General features: G+C 46.6%; 1 protein-coding gene across 2 annotated transcripts in view; it reads left to right on the plus strand.

Annotated features, from left to right (window-relative positions):
• Window positions 1-20,138, plus strand: part of TNFRSF19 (TNF receptor superfamily member 19) — an 84,357-nt gene that overhangs the window by 44,541 nt on the left and 19,678 nt on the right. For both annotated transcript variants that reach the window (XM_084767580.1, XM_084767581.1), the window contains exon 5: window positions 6,328-6,413. In XM_084767580.1, coding sequence (XP_084623706.1) covers window positions 6,328-6,413 — 86 coding nt within the window. The remainder of the gene's footprint in view (window positions 1-6,327; window positions 6,414-20,138) is intronic.

The raw sequence follows: 20,138 nt of genomic DNA on the forward strand, positions 1-20,138 counted from the left end.
CTAAAGAGGTAGCTTAGCGATAATGTGCTTGCCTTGTGTGTACGGAACTCTAGGGTCAGTCCCGGAACCCTCGATACACATATACCTCTGCCAACAGGCCCAAGAGTCACAGGGGAAGAAAAGAGCAGACTAGAGTACAGAGGTAGGAGAGGGGACACTGACAGGCACCCTGGAAGGGCCACATGTAGCTACCTAAGCACATCTCTTGTCAGATGCAGGATGCACTAAAATTACAACCTGTCCTGTGACCGGCTTTTCACTTTCTGGAATGGTGTCTTTGAGGCACAAAAGTTTTTAGTTTTGAAGAAATACGACATGCCTGTTTTTTTTTTCCCCTACGTGTATTTGGTTTTAGACTGCTAGTCTTGCAGCTCTGGGTCTCCGCAGAGGGATCTACCTGACCTGTCATATTCTCATCAAGAATGCATTAAGAATTCCTGCAACTCAATAATGCAAAAAGATAATCAACTTAGAGTAAGAATAGAGGCCTCTCACAGATGCTTTTCCAGTAATACAAGCAAATGGCAAAAATCCAGAAAAGGTGCTTGGGTGTGGGGAGCTGCAGATCTGAACCAAACCCACTCATACCCACTAGAGTAGCCATAGATGAAAAGACGGGAAGCTACACGTGTTTGTAGGATGTGTGTGTGTGTGTGTGTGTGTGTGTGTGTTTGTGTATATGTATGTATGTGTGTGTGTGTGTGTGTGTGTGTGTGTGTGTGTGTGTGTGTGTTGGGGACCTTCCTATATGGTTGTGTGACCATATAAGGAAACAAGCTGACATTTGCTCAAGAAGGTGAGTGCACAGATTCCATAGACTCAACAACCCTAAACTTGGGCATGTAATGAAGAAAACTAGAAACTGTTATGCATACAGAAATCTGATATGCTAACGTTTGTAGCGGCATTACACATAACAGCCAGGAGGCTGGGACAACCCTGCTATGGATCGCGAGGATCCTTTCCAGAATTTAGGTGCTGCTGCAGTGTGATGGGCTAACCTTAGACCTCAAAGCCATAACTGGGTCCTGATGGCTTCGTTCTCCTGAACTAAGGAGACCGGCAGCGGGAATTTGTCCCTTTCTTTCCCTCCCACTTTCTGACATGTAAGGACATAGTGTTTCTACCTTTCTGAAGACACAGCAAAATGGCCTCTGTCTCTGCTACCTAGACCCTGGGCCTCCCAGCTTCCGGATTGATGAGAAATGATTTGTGTTTTTCATAGGTGTCCTGGTCTGTGGTATTCTCTTATATCACTTTCGAAAGACTCCAGGCAAAGCCAGACACCCACCAACTGATGAGTGGACCAACAGCCTAGGGTAGACTTGAACAATGAAACATTACTCAGCAATAAGAAGGAAGGAAATGCTGACACCTGCTAACATAGATGAACCTAAAAAAAAATATCGTGCCCAATGAGAGAGGATAGTCATAAAAGGCCGCACATCTAATCATCACCTTAGTGGCATGCCCAGAGAGGCAAATATATAGATATGGAAAGCCCACTTGGGCTGCCTGGCTGAGGACAGGGGAGCATTGTGAATGACGGGGGTGGTGGTAGTGGTTAGAAGTTTTTTTTTTCTGGGGATGATAAAATGTTTTAACATCAACTGTGGAGATAGTGAGCCACCTGTCTGACTATAATCACACCACTGGTGTGCCACCCTTTCAGTGGGTGACCTGTATTCTATGTGAATTGGGTCTCAACAAATCTGCCGTTTAAAAACTGTACTAATAAGAAGTGCCATAGTTTTAAAACTCTTCGGTTAGGACTGTCGACATGTGTCGTTACGACTGTACCGGGGGTGGGCCGAGGTTGCTCATGAGCTGCTTTGAGACAGGATCTTCAGTGTAGCTTGGGGTAACCTTGAACTCCCCATTCCCCTGCCTCTCTCTCCATACTGGATGATAGGCATGCACTACCATGCCCAGCTATTAATAGAGGTTTACTCTTATGCACGCCTAATTGAAGAACATGCCTGGAACACCTGACATGCCGCTATTGCCTGTGATCTACAGTCCTGTGACGGAAGCCTGTCTGTGCGTGTCTTGTCTCATCTGGGGAATGGGGCTAAACTGAAGCTCCCGGCATGCAGACCAAGGAGAGGCGGCACCAGTGAGACTGGTGGGAAGGCAGGACCTGGGGGACTTGGATTTTCAAAGCAGCCTCTTGAGCTTTTACCAAGAACCCCACTGGGGTATGCCGTGCACATGCGCACACATACGTGCACATACATGCATATCAGGGCTCCTGTACACCCTACTAATTCTGTTCCTTGTGTATAAACCCACCCAGTATTCATTTTTTAAAAGCAGATGCTTATATGTTGGAAAGTAATCAGTGAATAGACATTCAAATGATGTGTGACAATCTATTTACATGATTAGTTTAAAATTATACCCTTTCTAAGGCAGCATTCATACATGAGCGGGAGGCAAATCTACACGACTTAAGTACTGCTGTAGTTTAACCAACTTCCTATGGAGAAGGCAACGGTTTATCCACACGGAGGCAATAAAAGGGCTCTTTTCATACCCTACAAAACCAACCTCAAGTGGACTGAAAATCTAAGGATAAGACGTAATGTGACAGAAATACAGGAGAAAACTTGATGGCGCTGGATTTGGAGAAAGTTTCTGGCTGGGACGCCAAGGCACAAGGCACCAAAAGTGAAAGTGACACATCAAACTCAAGGTCTCCTGTGCAGCAAGTGGAGCCCTGTATGACCCAGACACCAACAGTTGACAGACAGTCTGTGGAGTGAGAGAAAACATCTCTGCGTCCTGGGGAGGCGCCTCGGTTGGTAAAAGTCCTTATGTTGTGAGTGTAAGACCCTGAGTGTGAGCTCCAGAACTTCTGTAGAAAAGGCCAGGAGTAATGGCGCGTGCTTGTGGTCCTGGTGCTGGGGAGGTGGAGCCTGAGGCTCACTGGATGGCTAGCCCAGGCTAATTGGCTAGGTCCAAGCCAGTGACAGGCCCTTTCTCAAAACAAGACAACAACAAACATGGTGGAGGACACCCAAAGAAGGACACTCAAGGTTGGCCTCTGCCCTTCCTTCTTACACATGCACATGGGGGGGGGGGCAGAAAATTTCAACAAAAAAAAAAAAAAAAAAGAAAGAAAGAAAGAAAAGAAAAAGAAAAAAAAGAAAAACCAACTTTATTTTTGCTAATTGAAACTATCTGATAGGTGGTTAATATCCAAATATATAAAGAACTTGCATGACTCAAAAACAAATATCAGATAACCTGATTTTTTAAAAATGGGCAAAAATCTCAAATAGTATTGTTGCGAAGATGATCTGGAAAACGGCGAACAAGTGTATGAGAAGCTCAGAGCACCGGCCTTCAGCTGCCAATCAAGTCACGCTGATTTACCACTGTCTATTCATTAGGATGGCTGCTACCACCAAACACAACCCAGAAGAACTAAGGAAAATGAGGATGTTGGGGAGAGTCAAGAGCTGGCTGCTGTGCACTGCGGCGGGTGGGTGGGGCATGTGTGGCCAATGGAGAAGCAGAGTGTCAACCCTTCAGATACTAGTGGAACTGCCCACCATGCGGCCAGCAATCCACCTCCCAGTGTGCACCTGAAAGGACTTAAGACAGCGTCCTGAAGCGGCATTTAAACACTCGTGTCCGTTACAGCACTATTCGCAATCTCCAAAAGGAGGAAGAAGCTCAGATTTGTTCCAGACAATCTGATAAGCACACCATACAAGCCACTCACTTTTCCAGAGAACAGGACAGAATGCTGCTTGGACGTACGCTACACATGGATGGCATGCTGGAGAGTAGGCTAGTCCCACGCTGTAGCTGCCGTTCAGATGAGGTGCGTGGCGTCGTCACATGCACAGGAACACAAGGTAGGGCAGTTAGGAGGTACTGAGTATCAAGTGGGGGCTCACAGGACCAGAACCTCAGCCCGGCAAGCTGAGAAAGTCTGGAGCTGTGTTGCATAAATGCACACCAGAAACTGCTTATGATGGGACACTTGCTGGGGTGCATTATTTTTGCCACAACAGAAAAATGCACATAAAATTTTAAAATAAAAGCAATAGGTGCCCAATGTGGTGGCACACACCCTTTATTTCAGCACGCAGGAGGCAGAGACTGGAGGATCTTGGTGAACTGAAGGCCAGTCTGGTCTACAAAAGTGAGTTTGAAGCCAGCCTGGACTACCCAATGGGATCCTGTTTCTAAACAAAGCAAACAATAATGAAGGGAGATTTCTTACTTAAGTGTGTTTTGTTAAATATTGTAATTTAATCCCAGCACTCCAGAGGCAGAGGCAGGCAGATCTCTGAGTTTGAGGCTAGCCTGGTTCATAAAGCAAGTTCGAGGACAGCCAGGGCTACACAGAGAAACCCTGTCCTGAAAAAGAAGCAAACAAATAAACAAATAAATAAATATTGTAATATACTGATTTTTTATACTTCAGACAGAAAATTACCAAATATAATTTAATTAAATACTAGCAAAATCTATAATAGTTTTTTTTAATACGGAAAAGCTTTTTGTATAAAAACAAAAGCAAACAAAAAAGTAATATCCAACATTTTCTTAAGCAAACACTAAAGGCACAAAATTTCATGTTCTAAAGCTACTTTTAAAAAAAAACAGAGAAATATCAAATATTGGAGTTGAATGTAGACATTATTTAATGTCTTAAAAATAAGAAATTCCTGTCGGCACAGTGACACACGCTTGTAATCCCAGCACTCTAGGAGGCAGAGGCAAGTGGATGACTGTGAGTTCGAGGCCAGCCTGGTCTACAAAGTGAGTCTAGGACAGCCCAAGGCTACACAGAGAAACCCTGTCTTGAAAAACCAAAACCAAAACCAAAACCTAAATAAACAAAAATAATAATTTCTTCTTGTGGTAAGAGAGTTGTGATGGCTGTGTTTCCCCTAATAAGCAAACAAAATCCAGTTATCAAAATAATGTATTAAACTAGAGCACATATTCACAGACCAGTGTGCTTGTGAGGTTGCAGATAAAGGAATCTTGCTGTATTTGAGTGACCACTAAATACCGTGGGGTAGGCGGCAGGCAGAAAGAAGCCGCGTGGGCACAGTTCACACAGGCGGGGCCAGAGGAGTCACCCGCAGAATCATCCAGAGCTTAGTAGGTCCGCTGCCATTTTACTCCTATGGCTTACAGAAAGAATCTAAGGAGTTTGGGTCCTCCTGGGTTTACAGGCGTGCCAGCACACAGCACCTTCCCCAAACTGCTATGAAGCTTCTGGAATTCCCAACCTGCTCACCATACGCTGTAAACTTAATGTCAGACCCAAGTGCACAGGACAGTCACTAAATTATCAGTCAGGTGATAATGACTGAACACATTGGTTGTAACTTTAAAAAGCCCCTCCCCCAAATATGAAGATGAAGATTTAGCAACTACAGTTTTAAGGTAGGATGTGAATAAGTGAATGCAGTTTAGTATACTTTAAAACTTGTTTTCTTTTATAGCTCTAGTGTTTTTACTTTTAGTTTATTCTATTTTATTTTTGTCTGTTTGCCGTCGACTCCTAACCCCATGCCCGTCCACACTGTGTGTATGTGTGTGCAAACACTCACCTTCCCCCTACTTTCCAAGTAAATATGATACATTTCCATATCAATTTGCATCATTTGATTATTTAGGAGCCTAAGCATTTAAAACCAATTTTAATTGCATGGAAACTTTGGTTTAATTGTGAGTAATGCTCTTTGGAGAATGAATGTTTTGCCTTTTTTTCTTCTCCAGGTGTAGCATTACTTTTACAGTAATCATTTTAAGCTTGTCCTTGTAGGTTAATTTACAAGCAATAGCACAACCCTACTAATTTTTAATCTGAGGCTGCTCCTTAGCTGCGTTGTTGCTGTATGCTTCCCTTTAAACAATTTTTATTTACGTATTTATTGATACAGAACTCGAATGACTTGAATTCCTACCACCTTGAGATAACCACGATTAATATTTAATATGCAACATCCCTTACAAACATTTGGGCTCCTAAATTTCAAGTGCCAAGTCTAGTTCTTTATTTAAGACATGTCTGTGATTTAGAGCACCACAGAATTACCAGAGCCCACTGGCTTCACATTCGCTCCCTAGCATCCTACCCTAGTATAGACAGAAAGTGGACAGAGAGGAATCGGGAGGCTTTCTGTAGGGAACCGAGTCTCCGTGCCCTTCACCACCTGCTCAGCCTTTGGCGCCTTCTTACTTCACCGAAAGCTGCTTCTAGAGGCTGCTGGTGACCCGTGACATCACGGTTGGCTGCAACAGTGAGCGTAGATGACACCACTAACCAGAACTTTCTCCATCTTCTTCTTCCAGATTTTACCGGAAGACCAAACTTGTTGGTTTTCAAGACATGGAGTGTGTGCCCTGCGGAGACCCGCCTCCTCCCTATGAACCACACTGTGAGTGATGTGCCAAGTGACAGCAGGCCTTTGAAAAAAAAAAACTAACAAACATAAAAACCATGGGACTTCCTTACCGTGGGACTTCTAGCGTGCGCTCTTACCCAGACCCTAGTAGAATCGAAAGGCCTTGATGGTGTGCCTCAGTCAACAGTGACCTTTGATTCTGCATATCCAAGGGCAACAGACCCTGCTTTGCTGTGCCCTGTTCATTGGCACCCTTCATCATAGATGCTCAGTACAGGAGACCAGGGTTCACCAGGTTGCCGGGGTACCAGTGCCCACATACTCTGGGGAGTCTCTTTCTCTGTCCTTGGTAGGATCACACAGGGGTGTCTGCCTTTTCTGAAGTTCCTTCTGCGGCTCCCTTGCCCTCCATAATATAGTCACTGCACCCCTGCTCGACTCTCTTGTTTTTCTCACCTATCAGATCAGTGACGGGACAGGATTCATTGCACTCTTCCGGGGTGAGGGCAGCCGTCCAGGAGACACTTGAGTCTTTGTGTTAACATTAGTCTTTTTTTTTTTTTTTTGACCATTACTTTTTTTTCCGCCCCACCTCTTTGGAAACAAGGGCGTTTATTGTGTTCTCAGCCTGCGTGGTAGCTGCTCACTGTCTTAGTGCTAAAAGCAAAGCTAGCCAGCAAACACCACAGGCAAGGGATGGGGTCAGGCAGCCACAGGTGAGGCAGGCCCTGCCATCCCAGCAAGGCTTGCAGCTGGGCGTCAATACACAGGAAAAGCTGTGTCCAGGCTGGGAGGAGAAAGTGCATGGCCGCACCCCAACCCCAGCATCTACAGGCACGGCCTTGCTGGGGATCACTCTTGGACAAACCTTCTGATCCATGGTGTCTGCCCTCTGGCTTCTTTCTGTAACAAAACTTCCTTCCAAAGGAATTGCAAGGGGACGCATCATTTGATAAGGTCCCAGGAGGGCTTTGCAATTTTTGCAGTCTACATTCTTACTTCCTTTTGGAAAATACGTTACATTGCATTCCTCGCTCGTAGTGACAGAAATGCAAAACAAACAAACAGCAACCAAACAGACTGTAGGAGGGCGCATTGAGATTCACTTTTATAGCCTCAGAACCATCACCAAATCACTCACTCAGCATTAACAACTGCAGTCTGAGTGCCGCCATGCAGCACTCACAGCAGAGCAAGCCATCGGCTTACAATCTCAGTGCTGGGGTTAGCACAGATATGGCAGGTGAGAATACTATCTCTGTGTCCAGAGATATAAAAATCCGTCTCCAGTGTTGGTCAAGAGCAGAGCCAGCAGCGTGGCCCACACCTGCCCGGAAGCATGCTTGAACCACACTCTACCGTCTCCCCACACGAAGCCACACTGTCTAATCTGGCCGCCTTTTCCTATTTGGCCCATTGTTTAACCAAACTCCACAAACCTACCATATAGGAGACACTGCTGGATCTTCTTTATGCGTGTACACATGGCGCGTCCCCTTGCCAATGACAAATCAAGGACCTGGTCCTGCTCAGCCATTTGTTTTTAGGAGGCAAGGTCACCTGTCACTACTTGTTTGTTATTGCACAAATGGCCCCAGTACAGGTTAGAGCTGGGTAATGCTGTGGTCCTACGCATGAACGCACGTACGCATGCACACACGCTGTGATGGGTTTGGTTTAATATAACCAGAAGTCTGAGGCCTTGCAGCTTAGGTAGCATGAAAGGGCCTTCGAACACGGGATCACACGCAGCACTCATGTCTTATGAAGCCTTCAGTCATAGACTGTGGAAAAGACAATCAATTAGTTTAACATAGAGAGAGACACGTTTCTCCATTGTGTCAAACTTTCTAGAAAAGTAAAGAAACATAGTTGTGAAGGCAGCGAGTCTAGCTGAAGGCTTTCATATCCCGGATGGAGAGAGCCTGGGGTCTTGGGGCGCTTCATCTCTGTCAGAGACATTTGCTGTCTTTGGCACCCTCCTTGGGAAGTGGTCCAGGGCTTAACTAATCCCCTCAAAGGAGATCTGGAAGTCTTGGGGGAGGAGGAAATTATGCATGGCGCCTTGTGTTTTTATTCCTCCTCCGGGCTTTTTCAACTTATCCACAAAGAGCTTCTTCAGGCCCCCTGGGGGGGGGGGTCCTGTGCCCTTCAGTCTCCCGAGGCTGTGGGAAGGAGGTTCCTTCAGAATGCCTTGAGCAGTGGAGTTTGTTTCCAGGTGTATGGGGGGGGGGGGGAGTCTCAGCTGTTGCTTCCAGCCTCAGATAATGAGCTGTGGTCCCAGGGGTCCTGGGTACTAGATTCTAGGAGGGTCTTAGACTCTTTGTCCCCTTCTTCTTGAAAACAAAACAAAACCCAGACTCACCCTGCTATTAGTTTTCAAAGATTGCCAGTTCATTTCCTTTTCAGTTTGTCTCTGTTTTCTTTAAAAAGAATGTTCTCTGGGTTCTTAGGCCAGTAGATTGCTGAGCACTGCATGTAGAGAGGTGAAAGTCTTACTATCAGTTCAGGCACGGTGACTCAGCTGTAAATCTCAGCACTCAGGGGGCAGCAGAGGCAGGAGGATGGCCTTGAGTTTTAGGCAAGCCTGAGATATAGAGCAATACCTTGTCTAAGCAAAATAACAACAACAACAACAACAGCAACAAAACGAGTCCTAGTACCTTTGGACACACAGGCACTCAGAATGGCACGGGTGTGTCGGTCTCTCCGTCACAGCAAGGCCTCCTCCGGCTCGGAACATGGCTAGCAGAGACAGCCTCGGTCCAGGGACTTCCATGAGACACTGCTCGGCAAAGCTCCTGGATGATTATGTAGGAAAAGCCGTTACCTGCAGTGGGGATGTGCATGCATTGCGGTTGTCTACCCTAGTGGGAACAGGCTTCGCACGTACACCCGCTCTTCCGCCGACCTCCTCCAGCCCCCCAAGTTTATCTTTTAAAAGCCCATACAGATAGGAAATAGACCTGGGGAAAACTTCAAAAGGCTTTTGTTTTGCTTGCTGAATTTTATAAAGGCCCCGTGCTTGAAATGTCGCCTTCAGGGGACAACCAATGTTTTCCCCCTCTGTTTTTACCCCTTAAGCAAACGAAAGTGTCCAAGAAGTTCAAATTTCTTTTTAAAGTTAATTTTGAGATGACTTTAATTCATCATAGAAGAAGGCCTTTGAAGTTCTCTTAAGTGACTAGAAAACAGTCATTGTTTAACAATGTGCCTAACTACGCATCTGTACAAGTAGCCAGGAAGTGTTTTCTGAGTGCCAAACCACGCACAACTGCCGGCCCTGCAGGTCACTGTAGCTCCTGCTTTTCTTTTCCCCACACGCAGGGATTTATCTGGCTATGACTCTGGAATCACGTGGCTTGTTGTACAGAGCCCTCGAGAACAAAGCAAACATCTAGGTTAAACACACACTTTAAATACAGTTTACTCTGGTGAAAGCCACTTGGAATCATCGCTAAGCCACTTTCCCCAGCCACAGCAGCATTCCAGATCGAATAAACATTACTCAAGAAATCCCACAAATTCTGCGTTTTTTCATCAGACCCAAGGCAGGATTAAGTCTAAAATGTCTTGGGTGTTTCCCTCCCTCTCCTTACTTTCCCAAATGGGTGCACATTTGAGAGAGTCAGAATAAAGCCTGCAGTTGGGGTTTTACATAAAGTGCCTTTTGTCTACACTGCCACTGGCAGCCCGATGCTCCAAGATCAGCCAGTCACTGGCACCAATTAACGCTATCAGCAACCTGGCAGAGGGGCAGTGGGTGGACAGAGGCATCTCGCTCACTAACTACACTGTTACGGGCTTCTCAGCATGCATCTGGGGGGCTTGGGGATGGGAAAGGAAAAAGACTAGCTGAAATCAGGGCTCCTCAGCCATCAGCATATCGAAGAGTAGACTGCCCCTTCGTACTGTCCATTGCTGGGCACCTGTCTCGCACCTGTCTCAGAGGTGCGTGTGCCCAGGCACTGTCCCAGGAGGAGCCAACTCCTGGACTAGCCTATTCCCTACATGCCCACTTGGGACAGGAGGAGCTAATGGGATAGGAGACAGGTGGAATCACAACCTGACCAAGGCCGGCCAGCACAAAGATGGAGGCCCTGAGTTATATCTGGGGGTTTGTGGCACCATGTGACATGAGTTATATCCCAAACCTATTACCTGGGTGGTGGTATTTTTTATTATTATTATGATTATGATTATGATTATGATTATTATTATTATTATTATTATTATTATTCCTATTATCCAGGGAGAAAGCACAGAGTCAAAGAGAAGAGTGCCTGCCCAGGTCACATGTCAGAAGGTCACAGCTAGCCTCTATTTTACACTCTTAATCACAACAGATCTTTCAAATGTCTTAAGACTTACGGAAAACAATGGGTGTGATGTCAGTGTCTCATATTTCCAATAGTCTTAGGAGCCCACCCACCCCCTCCCAATCATAAACTTATTTTCATTGCTCCATCATAACTAATCCTGCTACTGAGTGGTGTCCCAGTTCCTAAGACCACTGGAAAAATGAGTTGTCTAGCCAGATCACTGCTGGAAAGGAGGATGTCCACAGCCCCTCTGTGTGGGTATTATGCAGGGGACAACAGCGTACTGTGTGCTTTCAACAAGCACCTTCAGTAAACCAGAGAGGATGCAGCTCATGGAGGTGTCTGAACTGCACTCTCTCGTGCAAAACAGAACGTGCAAGATAGGAGAACTGGGGACCATAAGGTCAAAAGAACACAGCGAGGCAGCTCAGGGAGTCCAGCCCCCTGTCTTGATCTAAGCAGAGACTCCCTTCTTCTCCCTCTTCACTGGTTGGTTTAAGGCACCTCTGTCTGCGAGGCGCTTCTCTCTAGTTTGCCTCTTTCTGTTGCTGTTATATGATTCTATTATTTTATTGAAAATAAATAAGAGGTAACAGGACTTGGGGATTTAGTTCAGTGGTAGAGCACTAGCAAGCACAGGCCCTGGGTTCGGTCCTCAGCTCTGAAAAAGAAAGAAAGAAGGAAAGATGGGCTGGAGAGATGGCTCAGAGGTTAAGAGCACTGTCTGCTCTTCCAAAGGTCCTGAATTCAATTCCCAGCAACCACAGCCATCTATAATGGGATCTGGTGCCCTCTTCTGAGGGGCAGGCAAACATGTGGGCAGAATACTGTATAAATGATAAATAGAATAAATAAATCTTTTAAAGAAAAGAAAAATAAATAAAAGTAGTTTTCACATCAAAGATTGTTTAGTTGGAAACACTCAAAAACAAACCAAACCCTGCACAGTCCCCATCAGCAGCGCCCTCGCTGCAGAAGACACCCTTTGAAGGCCTCCCTTGAAATCTACTTATCTTTTCCACGCTGGGAGTGAACCCAAGGCCTTGCACATGGCAGGCACGTGCCATACCACCAAGCTGCGTCCCCCACGGCTTAGTATTTTGAGACAGGGTCTCCTAACATAGCCCAAGCTGGCTTTGAACCTTTGCCTCTGAAGCCCTGGATCCCAGCCCCATGCCGTCACACATGGCTACCTGCTTGTCTTTTGTTGTAAGAACCACCGCCTGTGAGAAAGAGAAAGCTCAGGAGGCAGAGACCTAGAGAACTGGGTGCAACTAATTAGAAAGCAGGAGTAGGCATCGTGGTGCCATCATGAAGCAGGGGATCCCAGAGCAGCCACAGCAAGCCAGAGAGCACTGTCATTCCATGACGTGTAGTGCGATGCAAACAGATCTAGTCCCCCTGAGGTCGTCTGAAGCCGTTGAGTGCGGTGATTAGAGTTCTCGTTTCTTTCTGGATGCGTCAAAGGCTAGGGAGGAGATCAACTGACGTTTGTGGGAGTCTTTTTCTTCCTTCTGTTTTACTTTGTTAGCCTAGACCATCCTGGAGGTCATGCCAATCGTTAATCAGCCTCCCTGGTACCAGGGCCACAGACGGACCCATTGCATTCTTTGCTTGTTGCTTTTGTTCTTGGTCACGCTTAGGATCCTAGGTAACTCACACCCCTCACTAGGCAGCATTTCCAGGGAAGCCAGGGACTGCTGACGTTCAGTGTCTCGGCCTCTCTAGAAGAACTGCCCTGCTATTGCTCTGTGGGGTTGTCCACCTGTCTCAGACTTGTGCCCCCAAGTGGCTCCTTGGCCGTGGATTCATCTTCTAGAGGAATCAGAAATCCTCTAAGAGTGTTCTAAACTCACACCTTCCCTAGACACTCTCTTCTCGCAATAGAAACTTCTAAGTGCAAGCCATCAATTTGTTCTGTTACCAGAGGGAGAAAGAGCAGAAAGTGAGGCATTTTGACTAGATCACGCCTTCCCCTGAGCCTGGAGCTGCTCGTGTGGGTCCTTGTCTGCCTGAGTCTAGAGAAGGGAACCATCCCTCAGTTCTTAGTCCCCAGCACAGCTTTTTCCCCCCCTCAGGTCTTAGTCCTCAGTCACTTCTAGACGTTTTAAAGCCGATGGGCTCTGGTTAGAAAAATAAGCTGTGTCTGGTCAAAGGACATTGCTAGATGGAGTGAATTTTAGAGTAAGCACAGTTTATTTTAAAAATAATAAATGAGATCTCTCAGTCCCATTTCACTAAACTATGGAGTTGTTTGTTTGTTGGTTTGTTTGTTTTTACAAATGGGTCTGTGATCTGTGAGGGCCCGGGAAATGCTGGGAAGAAATGAGTGTGAGAGGATGGAAAGGCGAAGGCGGCATCTGGAGAATTCAGGGCAGCTGGAGGCTCGGGGTGGGGATGGGGGGTGGTGGGGGGGGCAGACTTGGGGGGGCGGGGCAGGGGGGAGCAGCAGGGGGCACCTTTCATCCAGAAATGTTTATTCTCAGGAGCTGGCTTGTTGATATGTGCAGAAGACAACTCTCACATTCCAGTGGGGACTAGGTTAGGTTGTCTTTCAACTTGGCGTCCACCTACTTCCAAGTTGGCTCCCTGAGGAGGGGGCCTTAACCTAAGGAATTTTATTTTGAGAATGGAATGAAGAAAGTACCAGGACTTTCTTCATTTGCTGCATAGCAAATCCCTCCTGAATTCAAGGCGGTGCCAGAATCCTTCGTGGCATTTCTCAGCTCCGGTCAGTCCCTACTCACTCTGAAGAGAAGGCTTTCAATTGGGGTCTGCCTGAGGACACACACCTGTCAAGCTCAAAGCTGCTTCTCAAGTGAACCCCCAGATGCCAAGATTAAGAAATTATGCAGCGTTTTGTGTCCAGGAGTGCACTTTAGCGGTATGGTGCTCGCCTAGCATGCGTGAGGTCCAGGTTCTAGTCCCAGCACTGTAAAAAAAAAAAAAAACATAATCATGCCTTGGTGCCCCCCCCCAGGAGATTGGTTCTAGGGTGAGACTCCCAGCCCTAGAGACCAGTGACCTTGGATGCTCAAGCCTCTTGTCGCAAACAGTTCAGTATTCGTATACGACCTAGGTACCTCTTCCACGTTAAGTTAATCGACTCTGGATTGGGATCAACCTGCATGGCTCTCCCGTGCTATTTCGGGGATAATGATGATGATGAGGCGAAGCCCGCACATGTTCTGTTCAGATGCAGGAGCATCTCAGATTCTGTAATTACCACGGAGACAACAGGCAACAGTGTAATTGAGTCACTGGCCAAAATACCCCACAGGCTGAAAAGGGTATTTTTGGGAGCTCGAGCTGGTCCAGGCCTGGCAGCATCTGCCTGTGAGTGTAGCGCTCAGGGGACCCTGAACCCTCCCCTTCAAAAGTAGAAGCTTGAAGTTGAATTTCAAGTAGAAATTAATTCAGTTTAAAAGTATCTTCCCCTCTGAGTCTTTAAAATCTTGTCCTAGCTGCTCTGTTCATTTGGATCACCTCAGAGAAAGGCCCTTCAGAACTCCCAAAGGGGGTTTTAGCCACCCTGTGATTCACATGGCCACTTTCTCAAATATTCAAAAACCACCTGTCCTTGATACTTGGTTATAATTTTAAAATAGAGTAAAGTTGTAACCGCCAGCCATAGAGTTTCTGTTTCACTGGGACATAATATCTTCTGAGAGGCTTGCCTATTGAAATGCATCACTCAGTGGCTTTGCCAGCTATGTATACAAAGCTCCAGCCACCTCCCGGGCCAGGTACAAAGCCTTTCTGTCTTCCCCACCCCACCCCCCCAGAGGACTGAGCCTCAGGAGCTCGGTTTGTGAGCAGCCGCCACATCTTTTTCTTTGTTTGCTATTTTAAAATTTGCACACGCCTGTATTCTCACATTCCAGCTCATGTCCCACTTTCATCCAGATGCCTGAGAAGTGTTGGCATGGACTTTTTATTCAAATGATTTCCTTCGGAAGTCTCCAGTACTGGGGGGGGGGGGGGGAATCTGCTTTAAAATGCGTAACTCCTGAGGTATAAAGATAGCTCAGTTGGTAAAGCGCTCGCCTTGCAAGCCGGAGAGCCTAAGTTCGAACCTAGACTCACCTATAAATACCCCAGGATGGCGGTGTGTTCTTGTAGTCCTGGTGTTGGGAGGGAGACAGGCAGGCCTTGTCGGAAGGAAGGAAGGAAGGAAGGAAGAGGAAGGAAGGAGGGAGGGAGGGAAGGAAGGAAAAAGGAAGGAAGGAAGGAAAAGAGGTGGGCAACATCTGAGCAATGGCAAATATCTCTAAAGACACCCACACAGGCGCACAAACACAGAATTAAAGGCTCCTGAGCAGCTTGCCAGTGGTGACAAAATCCTGCTTCTCTCTAAGGCCAACTGCTCTTTAAATGTGGAGGGCCCGCTGCTGCTGCTGCTGCTGCTGCTGCTGCTGCGTGCTAAGCGGTGCCTTTTCAATGCTGAGTTGCGAAGTGGGTTAGAAAGACAGTGAAGTGTGGAGGAAGGCCCAGATAAAGAGAGCCGAGGACAGAGACCGTCCTGCAAGACAGGACCCACTCCGCAGAGGCTGCATCCCAGCGGTATCAGGGGGAGGAGCCTGTAGATTCGGGGCTCGCTGTGAGCAGGCAGTGTTCGCTACAGCAATGGCAGCTGTTGAGAACAGACTTCTGGGGAGCGAGGGAGGAAGCAGTGACCTAGCATCCTAGTTAAGCATCCTGTGTCCTGCTGGTACAGTAAATGCATACACTTTGAGGAACAGGCTTTCTGTTCATTGCACAAGAACTGATAATTAACTTAATTAATGCAATTTAATTAATTTAACTTAAATAAATGTCATTTGGCTGATTTAATTACTGGTTTTACTCTAAGAACATAATAATCTTAGTTATACAGCCAGCCCTCCCTAGCTATAGATTTCACATTTGCAGATTCAACCAATTGGTGAGTCAAAAAAACATTCTAAAGACGTGTTTCTGTACAGACGTTTTCTTTTTATCCTAGTGCTATAGAGCTATCCACCGGCCTTTACACCATATTGGCCATTTCAAGTCATGTAGAGGGTGCTTTCTGTCCCAGGAAGGGGTGTGTGGTTCTATGAAGCGTTACCTATTTTGTAAGAAGAGACTCGAGCCTCATGCATTTTGGAATCCAGAAGACAAAATATGTCCTGAAGCAGACCCTCCCTAAGGACACTAAGGGTTAACTATCCCCCTACACACACACACACACACAAGTACACACGCGCACATGCATGCACACATCAGTGTAAATGACAAGGAAGCAAGATTGATACACTATATATATATATAACCTCAGGCATTTCAACACTTGGTTTCCAGTTGATGGTGCTATCTGGGGAGACTTAAGTGACAGGACCAGGAGAAGTATGTCACTAGGGGCAGGCTTCGAGAGTCAAACTCCTCAGCCACATCCAGGTCGCCCTCTCTGCACCATGCTTGAGGTTGAGATGTGAGGTCTCGGCTTTCTGCTCCTGCTACTTCCCCCACCATCTTGTCCCTCTGGTACCGGAAGCCGAAATAAACTCTTACAGCAGTTGCCTTGGCCATGGTGTTTTATCAAGCAACGGAAAAAGTGGCTGGTACACCGTTGCTGTGGTAAAATGCCTTGACTAAAGCAAGGGGAGGGAGGATTTATTTGGCTGACAATCCTGGGGCTCAGTTCTGGGGAAGTCACAGTGTCAGCTAGTCACATTACATACGTTACATCCGTTACATCCGCAGTGAAGAGCAGAGAGCAGTGGGCGGATGCCTGCCTGCGCTCAGCGCCCCGTCTCCTTCCAGGGTCCAGCCCGGGAAGGAGTGCTACCCACAATCACGGCTGAGTCTTACCACCTCAACTAACCCAGTTAAGAAAGCCCCTCACAAGCCTGCCATGGGCCAGCCCATCTAGACAGTTCTCATAGAGACTCCCATCCCAGAGGGATTCTAGACTTTGTGAGGCTGACAAGTAAGGGTGACCCTCATACTCAAGGAAAAACCACATGTCGGGAAAGAGGCTGAGGAGGTTTTCCGTCATCCTGGTGTGACATAACATCATGAGCAGTGTTGTCTGTGGTTTAGCCTCTAAGGATACAGGTAGATGTCTAAAAATACCCCCGGGGAAGTCCTTTCTCGTCTCTTCTGTAGCCTGTCTTTTCCCACACCCTCGTCCCTTCTTTGTCCCAAGACTGAAACAGAACAGCGCCTATGTGACGTTTTTCTCAGACGGGCACATTCCATGTTCATGATGAAGAAGTCTTGATTTTGGGTCCTGGCCCTAACACCTGACAGACAATTTAACTTTTGTTGCCCTGTTTTTTTTCATGCACCAAGAGGAGCTCTAAAAGCCATGCGTGATAAAACATGGGTTGAATTGTCAAATCCATTCCATGTCCTAAGACTCAAGAGACATGCTCTCTTTCCAACTTAATGCAAACCCCTTTGCTCTTTCACCTAAGTCCTGTGGGTTCTAAAATGTAGATGAGGTAAGCACAGGAACAGCCGTGGAAAGGGAAGAGGTGGGAGACACTGTCTGTTAGTCTAGATAGTTTTTTTTCCTTCTATACCCAGTCAGGGAGTTTTGTTTTGTTTTGTTTTAGTTGATTTTTTTTCCTTAGGATTTTTGTTTGTTTTTTGTTTTTGTTTTTAGTTTTTCAAGGCAGGGTTTCTCTGTGTAGCCTTCGCTGTCCTGGACTCACTTTGTAGACCAGACTGTCCTCGAACTCACAGCGATCCACCTGCTCCTGCCTCCCATGTGCTGGGATTAAAAGTGTGCGGCACCACGCCCAGCCACTCAAGGAGTTTTAAATTATGTACAAACACTTATTTTCAGTATAGAAGTAACTTAGGTGTCATCAAATGTGGGCGGCCCCACAGTTTACTTCTTTCTTCCTGCCCACCTCACTGGGGCTCCAGTGTGTCTGTCTGCGTCCGTTTCCAGATGGCCCCCTTCCCTGGCAGGGCCCTGCTTTCTAAGTGTTGTGGTGGCATGTGGCACTTCCGGGGGTTAAGGAGAGCAGCATGCACACTGAGAGCTGGGAGGGCCTTGTTTCAGTTCCCAGATGGCAATCCTACTTCTGTCCCTTTGAGGTCCTATGTGAGCTTCCTGTCCCTCGCCACAGATGTTCAAAGCCATCGTAATGCATTTCTCTTTTATGGTGTCTTTTCTGTTTCTTGGTGCAGAGTTTAAAGACCTCATTGTTTCTTCAGGCAAATGCACACTGAGAGACTTTGAGGTGGGTGGGGCAATAAAAAGAACAAAACATCCCCGAGAGCAGGACAAATTCTTTTAACTTTATTGTGTTTGCAAAGAAATGCTGCAGATGATCAGCTGCCGTTTAGTGGCTTATGATTTTTCCAGTGTTGATTATAGTATTTATGTTAATTAGAGTATGCAAAGGCATCTAGCATGTGCTAAAGCGGACTTTAAAAGAAAGAGCTAAAAATAAATAAATAAATAAATAAATAAATAAATAAATAAATAAAACAAAGAGCTGTCCTTGGAATGGATTTCCTCTGAAGACACAGGACAGTCTCCTCAGACCTCCTCAGTGGATACAGTCATCACTTGTGGCCCGAAAACCTCCCCGCCCTGCCGGCCACTCCCCTGCAGTAGTTAGCTCTTGCTGACTTCCTTTCATTGTTTTCATTGTTTCCTTTCTCTTCAAAGACGTGTATGATAATATTTGATCTGTCTAATCCTGGTGGGAAATACATCCTAGGCCAAATGACCTATAAGCAAATACAAGTGTGGACAGCGAGTCCCACCTGTGCTTCCCCACGTTTCCGCCTTCCGGCAGCACCAGCCGCCTAGGGTCTCTCCTGTGGTTGTGTCCGCCTCTCAGACTTCTCTCTCTCTCTCTCTCTCTCTCTCTCTCAGCACCTGCCAAGCCTTCCCTGACACTGCCACCTAAAGCCTTTCACATCACCTCAGTCTCAATAATGCTGGCATCTTGCCATCATGCCCGCCCTGCCCTTGGCTACTGGTTCCCTTTGGCTCTATCTCGCTAGCATCTCTGCACGTAGACTGTAGGATGCAGGCATGTTGAAGAGCAGAGGGCACGGCTTTATCTTGTCCATCTATAGCTTTCTTTTGTCTGCTTGAGAGGAAGCGAGAACCCGACAGCTCAGCCCCTTAGAAGTGCACTTAGTGTCTGTCTGCTTCCTGGGTAAGGACCCCATCACGCTTTATGCTAATACACCCAAAGTCACATTTGAAGAAAATTTAGAACTCTTCGCTTACTAATTGCTGACAATAGAGCCAGTGGTGGTTTGTAGGCAGACATCCTGGGCTTTCTGAGTGACCGATGCTCGTGACAGTCACATCACGGTTCCTTCCCCTCCCCTCTTCTGAAGAGCTACCTGGGCCACCATTGTGAGGAGCAGACCATTAAAGATCATGGACCTCAGGCTGCTCTTTCTGCCTATTTCCTAGGTGTCTTCTGAGCCACTAAGATTTAGTATGAACCAGACCGGCTCCCGTAGCTGCCTTAGCTGAGGGAACAGTGGCCTGACCGTGCTGGGTCAGGTCAGGCAGGAGTCTGTGACCATGACTTGAGGGAGAGGAGGCCAAGACCATGGCAGGAAGGAACGAAGAAGACTCCTGAGGTTTAGTAATTTGATTTAAGGGGTATGCTAACAACAACAACAACAACACCTTTCTCCCCCTAGCAATTGAGACATAAACTAATTACTATTGCAGTCATAATAAATGATGAGACAGTCTTTTTTTTTTTTTTGAGGGGGCACTTAGATAAAAAAGAATAAAACTGCACTGGCCAGAGCACCATGCCTTGTGTTGATGCTCGTAAACCTGTCAGCTGACTTTAGGGTGTAGATGGTGAATTCACTTGTGTGCTGCTGTCTCAAAATGGGGGTTGGCTGCCCGAGACTGTTAAAAGTTGCCACGAGAGGCCAGCTTTGTAGCTAGAGGGAGTCTGCATGGAAAACAATGGTCCTGCTTAGATAGAAGCCAAACCCTTGTCTACATTCACCAAGCAGAGCCTGATTTTTTTTTTAAATATCAGTTTTAGTAACACGAAAGATTAACAACACAAGTTAGAAAATACAGCCAGCTGTGCCGATGAAGCTAACTAGAAATGTCTACATCTTTACTTAATCTACTTAACTTCACACTCCTAGTTTATTGCATTGTTGCATACAGTTGGCTGAGGGTCAGGTTGCTGTGTTCAGGTGGAATCAGTGACTGAGCCAGGATCGGCCCCTCAGGGTTGGCAGAAGCTCATGGGTTGGCCTTTCAGACCCCATCACCTACAGCATAAGGCACTGAGAAGGGGAGCCCTTATAGCTCCCAGCTTTAAAAGCCGGACACTAAAAGTCTAGGTGCTCAGGTGAGAGCAACTCTAGGCTCTCAAAGCTAGAAGCCTACAGCCTTGTGGCCTAAAACCATAGGCTTATTGCTCTGGGCTTTGAGTGTCAGTAAAGAGCACCCAGT

This window comes from Acomys minous (genome assembly GCF_964271855.1).
Source record: "Acomys minous genome assembly, chromosome: 18".
Taxonomy (NCBI): domain Eukaryota; kingdom Metazoa; phylum Chordata; class Mammalia; order Rodentia; family Muridae; genus Acomys; species Acomys minous.